This window comes from Elephantulus edwardii, unplaced genomic scaffold (assembly GCF_000299155.1).
Source record: "Elephantulus edwardii isolate Elephantulus edwardi_28Jun2011 unplaced genomic scaffold, EleEdw1.0 scaffold00442, whole genome shotgun sequence".
Lineage (NCBI taxonomy): Eukaryota > Metazoa > Chordata > Mammalia > Macroscelidea > Macroscelididae > Elephantulus > Elephantulus edwardii.
In genome coordinates this window covers 42,965-57,984 of record NW_006400192.1, presented here as the reverse complement: position 1 = coordinate 57,984, position 15,020 = coordinate 42,965, and the positions used below count along the sequence as shown (strand labels likewise).

General features: G+C 38.3%; 1 protein-coding gene across 1 annotated transcript in view; it reads right to left on the bottom strand.

Moving 5' to 3' along the window:
- TMPRSS11A (transmembrane protease, serine 11A) overlaps positions 1-15,020 on the bottom strand; it is a gene marked incomplete at its 5' end in the record, with an annotated part of 97,095 nt that overhangs the window by 75,503 nt on the left and 6,572 nt on the right. Inside the window, one exon of the mRNA XM_006902723.1 lies at positions 9,655-9,770. Coding sequence (XP_006902785.1) covers positions 9,655-9,770 — 116 coding nt within the window. The remainder of the gene's footprint in view (positions 1-9,654; positions 9,771-15,020) is intronic.

The following is a 15,020-nucleotide window of genomic DNA, read 5'->3' as shown; positions in this document are numbered from 1 at the left end:
AAAAAAATGCTGGGTTGCATGATAAATGTATGTTTAATTTAAGAAGAAACTGCCCACTTGCTTTCCAAAACAACTGTACCATTTTATGTTTTCACCAGGAGGATATAAGAATTCCACCTACCTGCACCCTCACCATTACTTTATATTGTCAGGTGTTTGTTTTTTTTTTTATCCAGTTTAGTAGATATATAGTGATATCGAATTGTGGTTTTAATTTGCATTTAACAAATAATTATAGGGATTAATAAATTAGGGATCTCTGGTAGACTGGTAAGGAGCTGTGCTGCCAAGCTGAAGGCATGTGGTTCAAATCTACCAGGTGCTACAGAGGAGAAAGATTATCAATCTCCTGCCTTGTGATTTACTAGCTCTGAAAACCCACTGGAGGGTCAGAAACGGATCAGTTTGGACTTAATGGCACATGACAAGAACAACAATAATCAGTAGAGGAGCCCTGGTAGTTAAAGAATTCAATTGCTAAACAAAAGTTTGATGGCTTGAACCCACCAGTCGCTTTATCAAAGAAGGATGAAATAATCTGCTTCAACAAGGGTTTAAGACCTTGAGAACTTTTCACTGTGTCCTATATGGTGGCTGGGAGTCAGAACTGACCTGAAGGCAGTAAGCTTAATGACTAAAAACATTGACTGTGTTTGCATACGCTTATTTCCATCTGTGCATTTCTTTCTGGAATGCCTATTTTGCCTTTTTAAAAGAACAGATTGTTATTCTTATTGAATTTTGAGAGTTATATATTCTGAATAAAAGTTCTTTATCAGGTGTAAGTTTTGCACATATTATGTAGTTTATTTGTTAATTTTCTTAATAGTGTCTTTTGAAAATTGAGAGTTTCGAATTTTGAGAACTTTCAAATAAAAATATCACAGACCAAATTGCAAATAAAATTGATAAATGCAAAAAATTTTATGATGGTTATTTCAGAATTTTTAATATACTTTTCATAAAAGACACTGGTCATAAATAATAGAAGACAGAATAAGCACAATGGGTGAAACTAACAGAATATTCTTTAAAGTAGGACAGAATTTCTGCAAAGCATAAGAATAGTGAACAGGAGCATGATGGAGATATTGAGAATGACATAACACAGGGAAAATTTTCAATCTGTTGTTCCCAAAGTTGTTATTAATTATAGTCAATTTGATGGCACATAAAAATAACATCAACAACATAAGAATAAAACAAAGGAAAACTCATATCAAATTGGCCAAAGAATGTATATAATTTATAGCAAAGAAAGCTCAAAATTTCATGAATATATATAACAATGTATATATTCATTAGTAATTAGACAAATAGAAAGTAAATTAAGAAATTAAATATTACTTTATGACTACTGAAAAGCCGTTTCTGTCAAGGTTGTTCTGAACCCATGTGTGTCAGAGTAGAACTGTCCTCCACAGTTTTTTATTAGTTGATTTCTGGAAGTAGATCAATAGACTTTTCCTTTTATGCACTTCTGAGTGAATTTGAAACTCTAAAATTTCCATTACCAGGGAAGTGTATTGACCATCTGCACCATGCAAAGACTCCTTATGGCTATTCAGCAGACCAAAATTAAAAAGTAATACCAAGTGTTATCAAAGACACAGAAGAACAGAGACTCTTATACATTACCCACTCAACCACTCGAAAGTTTAGTCTTGTACAAATTAGTCATGAATCCTGATCCCAATTCCAGAGACAAAAGGGAATATAACTGCCAGCTAAGGAAGCAAAGTTGGATGGAGCCTTAAAGTTCAGCCAGCTACTCCCACTGGACTCACTCACCCAAAGTAAATTCTTTGCAGCCCAGAGGACAGAAAATATTATGAAAATATCTTCTAACTGAACAAGAAGGCATGCAGCTTCAAATTAAGGCCACTAGTAAAGTGTTAAAGTAGGCCCCCCCTTGCCCCTTCATCTCAATGTCCCTGCTCAGCATGAAGTAGCCAGAGAGTCTAAACAGTTATTCTCAAATGGGAAATACACAAATAAAAAAGATAATCTCTTTGTAAACTACAACAACAATAACAACAACAACAAATCACCATTGGATTATGCCCACCATATTACGCTGTCTTTTCTGGTCCCTGCCAGATCTTTCTCATTTCCTTTACCCACTCCCTCAACTAACCAAATTGTGCAACTCTGTGATTTCATTCTAACAACCTCGCCGTTCTGCTCCCACCCTTACCCCCATGGATCCTCATACATTTTTTTTCCTTCTCCAATAAATAAATAAAGAAACAAAAGAAAAACATAAAGCTATGGAACAGAAAGTGCTTATAACAACATTAATTAAATAAATTATAAGTGTATGCATACAACAAAGACCCAAATGGATTTCAGAAGAAACTGACAATTGCACTGGAACCCTGAGTAGCCAAAACAAAGGGAAGAAATCAAGATGTTAAAAGGTGAACAGAAGATTTGAAAGAGCAGCATGGGAAGATAAAGCAAAGTATTAAAATGAAATGTGCAAAAAGCTGGAGTTTGGGGTGAAAATGGTACAGACTAGTTCAGCATTTCTTAAACTGAAAGAACTAAAGAACAAATTCAAGCCTTGAGATGCAGTACTTAAGAATACTATGGGCACAATGTTGAATGACCCAGAAAACATCAAAATAAGATGGAAGGAATACACAGAGTCACTATACCAAAATGAATTGTCTGACACACGTATTTCATGAAAAAACATATGATCAAGAACAATGGTGAGGAAGGAAGTTCAAGCTGCTCTGCAGGAATTGGCAAAACAAACCAAAAAAGAAAAAAAAACACCCAAAAAACAAAAAATAAACAAACAAAAAACTGACAGGAATTGACATACTTCAACAAAGAGATGTTGCCCTGGACATGTTCACCAGCTTTTACTGAGATATCTGGAGGACCATTACCTGGATAAGTAACTGAAAAAGATCCATACTTTTTCCCTTTTTCAAAAAACAGGTGATTAGAGTGTAGAAATGATCAGAGAATATCATTAATGTCACATGCAAGCAAGATCCTTACAAAGAGTCTCCAAATATGGCTGGAACAGTATATCAACAGGCACCTGCCAGATGTGCAGGCTGGGTTTACAAGAGGCTATGCACTAGAGACATTATAGTCACTATTAGATGGATCTTAGCTGAAGTCAGAGAGTGACAAAGGAATGTCTGTGTTTCATTGACTGTGCAAAAGCATTTGACTGTGTGGTTCACAACAAATTGTGGCTAATTTTGAGAGGAATGGGAATTTCAGAATACTTGATTGTGTTTATGTGAAACCTAAACTTGGATCAGGAGATAGTCATAAAAAAAAAAGCAAGGCAACAATGCCTGATTAAAAATCAGGAAAGAAAAAAAAATCAGGAAAGGAGTGCATCAGGGATGCACCCAGGGATGCACCCTGTCTCCATACCTTTTCCATCTATGTGAGAAACAGATAGATCATCCAGGAGGCTGGACTTTATCAGGAAGCATGTGGCATCAGAATTGAAGGAAGACTCATTAACAACCTGCATTATGCAGATGACACAGCCTTGCATACTGAAACTGAAGAGGATCTGAGGCATTTGCTGCAGAAGGTCAAGGACCTTCAGTATGTTTTCAGTATGGATTGAAGTTCAATATTAAGAAAATAAAGATTTTCACCACTGGGCCAATTGGTAACTTCATGATAGGAGAAGAATTTGTTAACAACTTCAGTTTGACTGTCTCCACAATCAACACTCTTGGTACCAGCAGCTAGGTAATCAAAAGATTAATTGCATTGGGAAAATCTACTGCCAGGGACATCTCCAGATTACTGAAAATGACAATGATATTCTAGAGACTAAAGTGTGCCTGATCCAATCCATAGTCTTTGCAATTACTTGCCATGCATCAGATAGCTGAAGAATGACCAAAGATGATAGAAGAATTGAATTATGGTGCTGGAGAAGAGTACTGAATATACCATAGACTGCTACGAGAACAAACAAGTCTGACCTAGAGAATGAAACCAGGCAAGAATTTTGAAGCTCCATCTCACATATATTAGCCGTGTTGCCAGGAGGTCCCAATTCTAGGAGAAGGACATAATGCTTAGAAGGGTGGAGGGACAGGGCAGGAAAGAAAGCCCCTGGATGACATGGATTGACTCAGTGACTGGGGTAATAAGGGATAGGTATGTAGGAGACAATGAAATAGGTTCATAATAGAGCTGGGTTCAGAGCTGTTGTAAATAGCATCACTAATGAGTCAAAAGTGACTTGATGTCACATAACAATAACAATAAATAGAAAAAATATAGTTTTGCAAAAATTAATACAAATAAAGTTTGTTGTTGTTGTTAGGTGCCATCGAATCAAGTTTGACTCATAGTGACCCTACGAACAAAAGACTTGAAACCAGTCTTGTCCTGTGCCATCCTCATACTCTAATTTAAAAATCTACTTTCAAAATATAATTGTTCCTTTATAGATGCACCTCTACATTTTTTAAACTTTCTTCTAAAATTCCTACTGTATTCCTATGCATCTACTTTATGAAACACAGAAGAAAACAAACACAAGACAACAAAAAAATGTATATATCTTTTAAACAAAGGGATATTTATATGAACTCATTGACATTGAGTTGGAATAGACTCATAGCTGACCCTACAATAGGGTTCTGAGATTGTAAATAATGAGATTATCCGTCTCTCTCTTGCCTAGATTCCTGATGGATTCATTCCACCAGAAAGCTGTGGCCTTTGGTTTAACACTACAACTTCCTATAAACCATGTCACCATACCACCAGAGCACACACACAACACCCTCACACACACAACCTGCTCCCATGCCTCAGTCCTGCTTTCAGTTTAGATTTCTTCTTCAGTGCTAAAATACACGTGTGTGTGTGTGTGTGTGTGTGTGTGTGTGTGTGTAACAGCTACCATTACTGAACATTTTGATCAAAGATTCTGTAAAAGACTCCTGATCAAAAGAGGAGGAAATGAGGAATAGAATTTTTATTTTCATGGAATATGGATTTGCTAGAACTATTGTGAATGGATGACCCCTTAAAAGTATTACACGGAGAAAATATCTAAACTTTAAACTACAGTTTTTACTGAAGTAATATTTAAGCAAAAACCATTGTTGGCCTTGTTAGGTGCTGTTGAACTTGACCAACTCACTTCAACACTATTTACAAGAGAGTGAAACAATACCCAAACCTACATCATTTTTATAATCTCTCCTAGGCTTAAATCTATGTTGTGGCCTCTGAGGTAATCCACCTCACTCAGGAGCTTCTTATGTTTTTGTTGATCCTTTTCCAAGCATAATTTTTTTTGCCAGAAACATCCTGATAATGGATCCAAGGTTTGTAAGGTGAAATCTTAACTATTTTGTTTGCTTCTAAGAAGCACTCTGACTATAGTTACTCCAAATTAATCTTTCTCTCATTCTTATCAGGCCAGTTCCAACTCATAGCTGACTCTCTATCGAGTTTCTACGTTGTAAAATACATGGATGGAGACTGTACGTCTTTCTCCAGTGGAGGTGCTGATGAATGTGAAAGGCCGAGAGGGCGCAACTTTGGGATTAGCAGTGTGACTCTTTATGGATCACATTATCAGAGCAGCTTCATTAGAGAAGAATGTCTGTTTTGTGCACTATGCTGAATTATTTATGGCTGATCACATTGACTATACCAAAATGAAGAGTTAGGTGTGAGGCATGAGGGTAGTGAATTTGAGTTAATGATGGTGAAATAATTTGGAAAAAGATACTGAGAAAGGTGGCATAACTTTAAGATTTAATCAGTGTCACTGAATTGTATGTGTAGTAGCTATGAAATGGTATTGAAAGATTAAAATTAAAATGGCCCCTATAGTTCCCAGCTGAATTAAACTCAAGTTTCTATAGTTCTCAGCTAAGTTAAACTCAGGAATTTTTCCATTGTCCCGGGTAAAGCCCCACACCCAGTGTTCCAGGAAGAAAAGTCTGATCTCAGGGCAACGGTATTTCGAGAATTGGCCGCAGGGGTAGAGCAAACAAGCAGATGTTTCTCGACTGATAACCCAGGTGCCTTTGTTTCCCGACTGATAACACATGTGTCTTGTGCTTTTCCACTGCCCTGGAGCTTAAACTCATTGTATGCTTAAGAATTTGTGAAACCACCCTATACTTAATAGTTAACTACAAAGGTTGGGCAAGTATGCTGATGACTTAAGATCTGTCTAACTGCCACATGTGCAAGAATAAGATATCGCGCAAATATGCTGTGTAATCCATAAACGAAGCTGAACCAATGAATTCAAACTGTGCTTTTATCACCCAATGAGAAGCTGACACCGTGTTGTATCCCCTTAAAGTGTATTAAAAAAGCCAAAATTGTCTGCTCGGGGTCGACTCCTCTGTCTCCTGCGAGAGATATGTGTTGGCCCGGAGCTCCGCAATAAACCTCTTGCTGTTGCATCAAGCCGGTGTCTCGGAGTCTTGGGTCTTCGCCGTCCGCTCGGAACAGGACCACCGGTTCGGGGGTCTTTCAGTATATGTTTGTTAGTGTATATTTCATCACAAAAGAAAATAATTTATTGCAAATGCAATTTTTAAAACCATCTCAATATAAATGAATGGAATGATATATACTGATGTATAAATACTGATTAATGAAATGATGAAATACAAAACTATGGAAGATATATTAATTTAAAATATAAAGTATAAACAATATCCTAAGATATTATCAAGAATATGTTGAAATTAAGAGAAGCTGTGGTATATTCACACAATGGAATACTATGCTGCATTGAAAAACAAGGAACTCATGCAATATTATTCAAAATGGGTGACCCTGGAGGACATTATGCTGAGTGAAATATCTCAGTGACAAAAGGACAAATACTACATAGTGCCACTGTTGTAAAATGGGACTGATAAAGGGATTGTGAGGGAGACTGAGAAAGATGGGATAAATTATGTATACTGCATTGAAACAGATGAGAGAGAGAACCATTTAAAAGGTATATATGGTGTGTATGATCAGGTATTATTGTCATGACAGGAGTCCAGAACAAAGGCTGCATAATGGAGTGGACTCGGGGAAAGGGATTGTATAACAATGAAATAATTTTACTTTTCCAAGAGAAGAATGAACTGGAGGGAAGGGATGGGAAGGGAGAAAAGTGCAACAATGAATTAATGGAAATCCAAAATCTGTACATTTTCATTAAAGTTACTACTACTACTACCTACTATTGAAAAGATTGAAATTAAAATAGTCCCTATAGTTCTCAGCTGAATTAAACTCAGGTTTCTATAGTTCTCAGCTAAGTTAAACTCAGGAATTTTTAAAGCCCCACACCCAGGTATCCAGGGCAACAGTATTTCAAGAATGGCTAGCAGAAGGGCAGAGCAAACAAGCAGAGATTGTTTCTCAACTGATAACCCATGTGCCTTTGTTTCCCGACTGATAACCAATGTATCTTGTGCTTTTCCACTGCCCTGGAGTTTGAACTCATTGTATACTTAAGAATTTGTGACACCACCATATAGTTAAAGATCTATCTAACTGCTACATGTGCTACGTGACTGCCGCAAGTGCTATGTGCAAAAATGCTGTGTAAACCCTGAGCGAACACTGAGCCAATGAATTCAAACTGTGCTTTCATCACCCAATGAGAAGCTGATACTCAGTTGTATTCCCCTAAAGTGTATAAAAAAAACCCAACTTTGTCTGCTCGGGGTCGGCTCCTCTATCTCTTGCCAGAGATAAGAGTCGGCCCGGAGCTCCGCAATAAACCTCTTATCTCTTGCTGTTGCATCAAGCCGGTGTCTTGGAGTCTTGGGTCTTCGCCGTCCACTCGGGACAGAACAGGACCAGCGGTTGGGGGTCCTTCACTATTTTTTTTTAAATACAATTAGCTAAATGAAGCAAAACCGGGTGGAAAGAATGTTAAGGTGGATACTAGTGAGATTAAATTAGGTGAGGTTTATGTCGGGAGCCAAGGCAAGAGTCAAATAAGTGGCTGTCACCAGGCCTTACTCACATTAGACCAAAGTACCTGACATGTTTCCTAAGGGTTGTTCTCAAACAGCCTCATCAGTGTTTTAGGCACGGGAATGATGCCAAGAACAATGGACCAGGGTAACAGCCATCTACCACATTTTGAACTCTCCATGACAACATCCCATTTTTTCAGACTCAGCTCAGAGGAACATCCAAATGAAGACATGAACCAGCTATATTAACTCATAACATGTGTGGCACATGTCTCGATGCATTCTACTTCTTTACTTTTGGAGAATGACTGGTCTTACTTTCTGGGATGTATCTTTTTCAAGAACACTCTCTTTACTTTCAACACTCTTCTTTCTTGATATTTCCTGTTGGTGGTGTCCTCTAAAAAGGGTTTAGTCCATGCCAGGATTTTTCCCCCCAATAATACATTTGGTGTTTTAAATTATTATACTAGTTTACTTACAAAATTCAAATACATTGTTTTCCAGAACAGATTCTTCAATTTCACTCCAGGATTATTTTGAGCAGGATAAACAAACTGAGAATAATTGGACCAGGCTAAGACCAGATTTGTCCATGACTGACCTTCCTGTTGTCTGCTACCTGATTCAATTCTTTATCAAGTAGAGTGAGGTGGAAACAATGACACTGGCCATAGGATAAGAGGGACATAGAAAGATGAATTGGTTTGAAAAAGAGAAGAGATGGTTTGGAAATAAAAGACACTACACTAAGTCAATACACATGGGTTTTTCCTTCTTTTGAAATAACTCCATGATCAATGTGTTTCCAGTTTGCTTGAGTTTAGTTTTTTAAGTGAATGCTTATGAACATCCTGAGAAGAGCTATTATACAACTGAGTTTATTCTTTTTTCCCTTTACTCACAAGTCTATATTTTAGCTTTTAAGAAGATTGCTAGTATTTTACATGAATCTTACAATAGAGATCAAGGCAAAAAAAACCCAACCAAAAAAACTTCACATTATCCTTACTTTTATCATATACCTTAAAAAATATTTAAAGTCTTCAAATGAGACCTAACCAAAACAAAAAGAAATCATATGGTCTCCCGATAAATATCTAGCATAATCTGTAGGGAATTGTGCAGCCAACTTAAAGACTAAACCTCTTTGGAAGTTGAATCTAGTGGCTCTGTGGGAGAAAGAAGGACAATCTCTTTTTTTTTTTTCAATTTACAGTCTTGGAAACCCAATGGGGTGGAGGTAGGGGTGTGGGGGTTGGTGATGGTACTTTTGGGAGATGTGCCAGGTGTGGGAGTGAAGGTCAGCTAGTATTGATTCAGAATCACCTCTAGTGAATGAATTGAAAGTATCCTAAGGCTTTGCATTTGTGTGGTAATATGATCCGCTGGGGAGAACAATGAACTAGAATACCTTGGCAATGATTGTCTCACATTTAAATGAGATTGTTGAGTGAGAAATTCATTAGGATTATTCATTTGTTTCACAGATTCATTTCCCATGTTATCTCTTTCCCTTTGATTTAGTAGGTCTAGGGTGAGTCTCAGGAGTCTGCAAGATTATTCTGGTGCACATTACCTGAAGGTCATGTTTTGAGAAGTATTAAAAAATGATCATCCAAAAAAGGAAAAAAGATCCAAAAATACCTTCTGTTTATATTATTCTATGATAAGAAAAATTTATTTGACTTACCAAATTCTCACTCATCTCTCTTAAATCCTTAAATTGGTATGTGTTTTGTCCAGAATTGCTACTTACTCGTAGATCTGAAATTTTAATGGTACTATGAAAATACTCCATTTTATGGCCTATAAGGGAAAGGAAAAGTAAGAAATTAAGTGGTTAGAGTACAGATTTCAGAATCTAAATCCAAAGTTATTGGTCTAATTATAAAGTCTTAAAAATATATCACCAGAATTCTTTTTAATTGAGTTTCATGTAAAATAACGAAAATAATATTATCTTACATTGACTATCATATTCCAAGCGCTGTTCTGAGCAACTGACATTTATTAATTTGCTGGATCTTTACACTGTGTCTCTAAAGTTGGCATTATCTCTACTTTACAGATGAGGAAAGTACTGTATGGAGGTGATAAGTCACATACTCTATAGTTTTTTGCCAGTATACAGCATGTTGTTGTTGTTGTTATGTGCCATGGAGTCATTTGCGACTCATAGCAACCCTATGTACAACAGCCCTAAACCCGGCTCTATCCTGTGCCAATCGCACCGCCTCTGACACACCCATCCCGAGTACCTCTCAGTCACTGAATCAATCCACCTCATAGAGGGTCTTCCCCTCCTGCGCTGTCCCTCCACCCTCCCAAGCAGGATGTCCCTCTCCAAGGACCTGTCCCTCCTTGCAACATGCCCAAAGTATGCCAGATGAAGCCCCAGAATCCTTGTCTCCAAGGAGTTGCTTGGTTTAACCCTTTCCAGGGTGAATCTGTTTGTTTTCTTGGCAGTCCATGGTGCATTCAATACTCTTCTCCAGCACTACAGCTCAAAGGCATAAATTCTCCTTATGTCTTCCCTAGCCATTGTCCAACTCTCTGATGCATAACAAGTGATTGCAAAGACCATGGCCTGTATCAGGAGCACCTTAGTCTCCAGAGAGACACCGTTGCTCTTGAGTACTTTAGAGAAGTCCCTAACCACAGACTTCCCCATCGCAGTACATTTTTTGATTCCCTGGCTGCTGGTAAGAAGAGTGTTGACCGTGGAGCTGAGCAAACTGAAGCTGTGTACAATCTCAATCTCTTTGCCATCCATCCTGATGCTACCATTTGGTCCAGTGTTAAGAATCTTTGCTTCTTGACATTGAGCCTCAGTCCATACTGAAGGCTACAGTCCTTGACCCTGTGCAGCAGGTGCATGAGGTCCTCCTCAGTTTCAACAAGCAGGGTGGTATAATCTGCATAACGCAGATTGTTAATAGATCTTCTACCAATCCTGATGCCACAATTCTCCTCATAGCGCTCCGCCTCCCGGATAATCTGCTCTGCATACAGGTTAAAAAGATATGGAGATAGCACACATCCCAGGCGTACACCCTTCCCAATTTTGAACCATGCAGTGTTACCCTGCTCTGTTCTGACAACTGCCTCGTGGTCCAAGTATAGGTTTCTCATTAGTACGATTAAATGTTCTGGGATTCCCATTCTTCTCAGAGTCAGCCACAGTTTGTTATGATCCACACAGTCAAACGCCTTTGCATAATCAATGAAACACAGATATACATTCTTCTGGTATTCCCTGCTTTCGGCTAAGATCCATCTAACATCAGCTACAATATCCCTAGTACCATGACCCCTTCTAAACCCAGCCTGGACTTCTGGCAATTCTCTGCTGATGTGCTGTTCCAGTTGTTTTTGGATAATCTTCAGTAGAATCTTGCTTGCATGTGAAATCAATGATAGTGTTCTGTAGTTTCCACACTCTGTTGGGTCACCCTTCTTTGGAATGGGAACAAATATAAATCTCTTCCAGTCAGTTGGCCAAGTGGTTGTTCTCCAGATTTCTTGGCACAACTTGGTGAGCATATCCAGGGCAATATACAGCAAACCTCAATTAAATTTCCAATTAAGTGTCTGCTTAAAGTAGAGAAAAGTAATTGGCCTTGTAAATTTGGATTTGTAATGGGATAGCCATGATGGAATGGTATTAACAAAATCAGAATGATCAGAATTATTCAGAATTATTGTGAAACTGACATCAGTTACCTCCAGCCTACAAAACCAGTTACTTTGGCTTAGAATTATTTTCCTTTTCCTTTTTAAATCTTGTAAAGTACTTTAAACTGCCTGTTTACCAGGAGAGGAAATGCATCTTTTCTAGGTTAGCATTTACATCTTTGAAACTGTTTTTCTCAATCATATGTTAACTATTTCATGAGTTGTCTGTTTATTAGGAACTGTATGTATACTATTCTTTGCAAATGTAGAAATCCTGTACCTTTAACTTATAGAAGTCTAACCCGAGTATAATGCCCTAATGACCACTCCCAGACAGGGAGGCAGTTTTTTAGAAGATTCTCTCTGTCCTCCCAGATCTGCAATAAAGTTCTTTTGATGTTACAATCCATCTCTCTTATTGGCAATTGACTACAAAAAGGTCTTACTCCAGTACGAGCCCGACATTTTAAGAAAATACTAGGGGAAAAGCTGATTAAATGTGGATTTGAGAAGAGTGTATATAGGTATAAGTCAATAAAATCTCTTCTTTGCTGTCAGCAATGATGAGAAAACAGAGTAAGGGATAGATGAAAAATGTCCCAGTTCTGTCAGGGCTGCTCATTCCTTTAGGAAACTGGATAATGTCTTGATAAGATTACTAGATGATCATATCTTATAAAGCCCTGTGCCTGATTATGTATTAACAGAACATTTGCCCCAAAATTCCTGAGCACACTACCATCCTCTCTAAATCTCCTTAACCACCCCTCAAGTGCACCTAATCCAAGCCATGGTCTTCACAATTACTTACTACGCATCAGAGACTTGGACAATGACTAAAGGTGACAGAATAGCAATCAATGCCTTTGAGTTGTGGTGCTGACGAGTCTTGAACATCCTATGGAAAGCCAAGAAACCAAATAGTTCTGTCTTGGAAAGGGTAAAACTGAATTTCTCCTTGGAGGCTAGGATTTTGAAACTCTGTCTCACATACTTTGTGCACGTGGCCAGGAGGCACCTATCCTTGAAGAAGGGCATCATGCTTGGAAGGGTAGGATAGAGCAGGAGAGGTAGACCCTGGATGAGATGGATTGACACAGTAACTGGGGCAATTGGGGTTGGTGTGTTGGAATCAGTGAGACTGGCTCAGGACAGGGTACACTTCAGAGCTGATGTACATAGTGTCACTATGGATTGCAGGCAATTTGATGGCACATAACAACAACAACATAAGAAACTATTTTTGTCTTCCTGCATGCCATTCTGATTCCGTCTGTGAGAGACTACCTGGTGTTCCTCTCAAACCACTTAATAAAGACTTGCTCTTTTCTTGGGACAAGCTTCTTCTCTCTCTTTCTCAACACTTTACTGTCTAACAATGGAGACTACTAAGGAATTTTACAATTTTAAAAACAGGTTTAGAAAGCAAAGAAATGGCAAAGAATTAATAATGTAGCATGAAGCAGTTAAGAAATAGTTTTTCTTCACTGGGAATTTGGCCTGGTGTGGAGGCATTACAACAGATTTCTTTGCTATGAATGTACAAAAGAAAAGGCTTGTCAAGACAGTGTATACATTCTAAATAAAATATCTTTGGACCCTTAAAAATTTTTGTCAGTCCCAACAGCACATCAACAGAGAACTACCAGAAGTGCAGGCTGAATTTAGACTGGTTTGTGATACTAGGGATATTATAGATAATGTTAGATGGATCTTTGCTGAAAGGCAGGAATACCAGAAGAAGGTTTATCTTTGTTTGATTGGTTATGCAAAGATATTTACTGAGTCGATCATAACAAACTGTGGCTAACTCTGAGAAGAACGGGAATCCCGGAACACTTGATTGTGCTAATGCGAAACCTATACTTGGACCAGGAGGCAGTCATCAGAACAGAGTAAGGAAACACTGCATGGTTAAAAATTGGAAAGGGTGCATGTCATGCCAGTATCCTGTCTCCATACCTTTTCAATCTTTATACAGAACAGCTTATCCGGGAGGCTGGGCTGTATGAGGAGAAATGTGGCATCAGGATTGGAGGAAGAATCTTCAACAATCTGCATTATGCAGATGACATAACCTTGCTTGCTGAAACTAAAGAGGAGGACCTGAAGCACTTGCTGTGGAAGGTCAGGGACTGCTGTCTTCAGTATGGATTGAGACTCAATATCAAGAAAACAAGGATTCTCACCACTGGGCCAACTGGCAGCATCATAATGGATGGTAAAGAGATTGAGATTGTTCGTAGTCTTGGTTTGCTTGGATCCACAGTCAATACCCTTGGCACCAGCAGCCAGAAATTAAAAGTCTGCCATTAGAGACTTCTCTAAAGTGTTGAAGTGCAAAGATGTCACTCTGGAGACCAAGGTGCGCTGATACATGCCATGGTCTTTGCAATCACTTGCTATGCGTCAGAGAGCTGGACAATGACTAGGGATGATAGAAGGAGAATTGATGCCTTTGAACTGTGGTGTTGGAGAAGAGTATTGAATATAATACCACGGACTGCTAGGAAAATGAATAGGTTTGTCCTGGAGAGGGTGAAGCTGGGCTGCTTCTTGAAGTCAAGGATTCTGGAGCTTCATCTGACATACTTCGGACATGTTACAAGGTAAGATCAGTCCTTGGAGATGGATGTCATGCTTGGTAGGGTGGCAGGACAGCGCAGGAGAGGAAGACCCTCGATGAGATGGATTAATTCAGTGATTAGGGTAATAACAGGGGCAGGTGTGTCAGAGATGGTAAGACTGGCACAGGATAGGGCAGAATTTAAGGCTGTTGTACATAGTGTCGCTATGAGTTGCAGGCGACTCGAAGACACATAACAACAACAGTTAAGATCAAAGACCAGATGAGCTGTGGGAAGAAATCAAGAATATCACCCATGATGAACAGAGAAAAAAAAAGACCAAGATGAATGTCAAAAGAGACTCTAAATATTGCACTACACTGTGGAGAAGCCAAAGCAAAGGAAAGAAATAAAGATGTTAGAGTTGAACAGTAGATTTCTAAGTGCATCTTGGGAAGATAAAGCAAAGTATTATAGCAAATTGTCCAAAGAGCTGGAATCAGAGAATCAAAAGAGATCAACTCACTCAGTATTTCTTAAGCTGAAGGAACTGAAGAACAAATTCAAGCCTAGGGTTGTAATACTTAAAAATGTCATTCTGGACCTGGTTTTAAACAGTGGCACTATACAATATTTGTCCTTTAGTGACTGAGATATTTCACTCAGCATAAGGTCCTCCAGGGTTACCCATTTTGTATAATACTCCATGAGTTCTTTGTTTTTCAATATAGCATAGTATTCTATTGTGTGAATATACCACAGCTTCTCTATAACAATGAAAGAATTTTCTTTTCTTTTCAAAGAGAAAAACAAA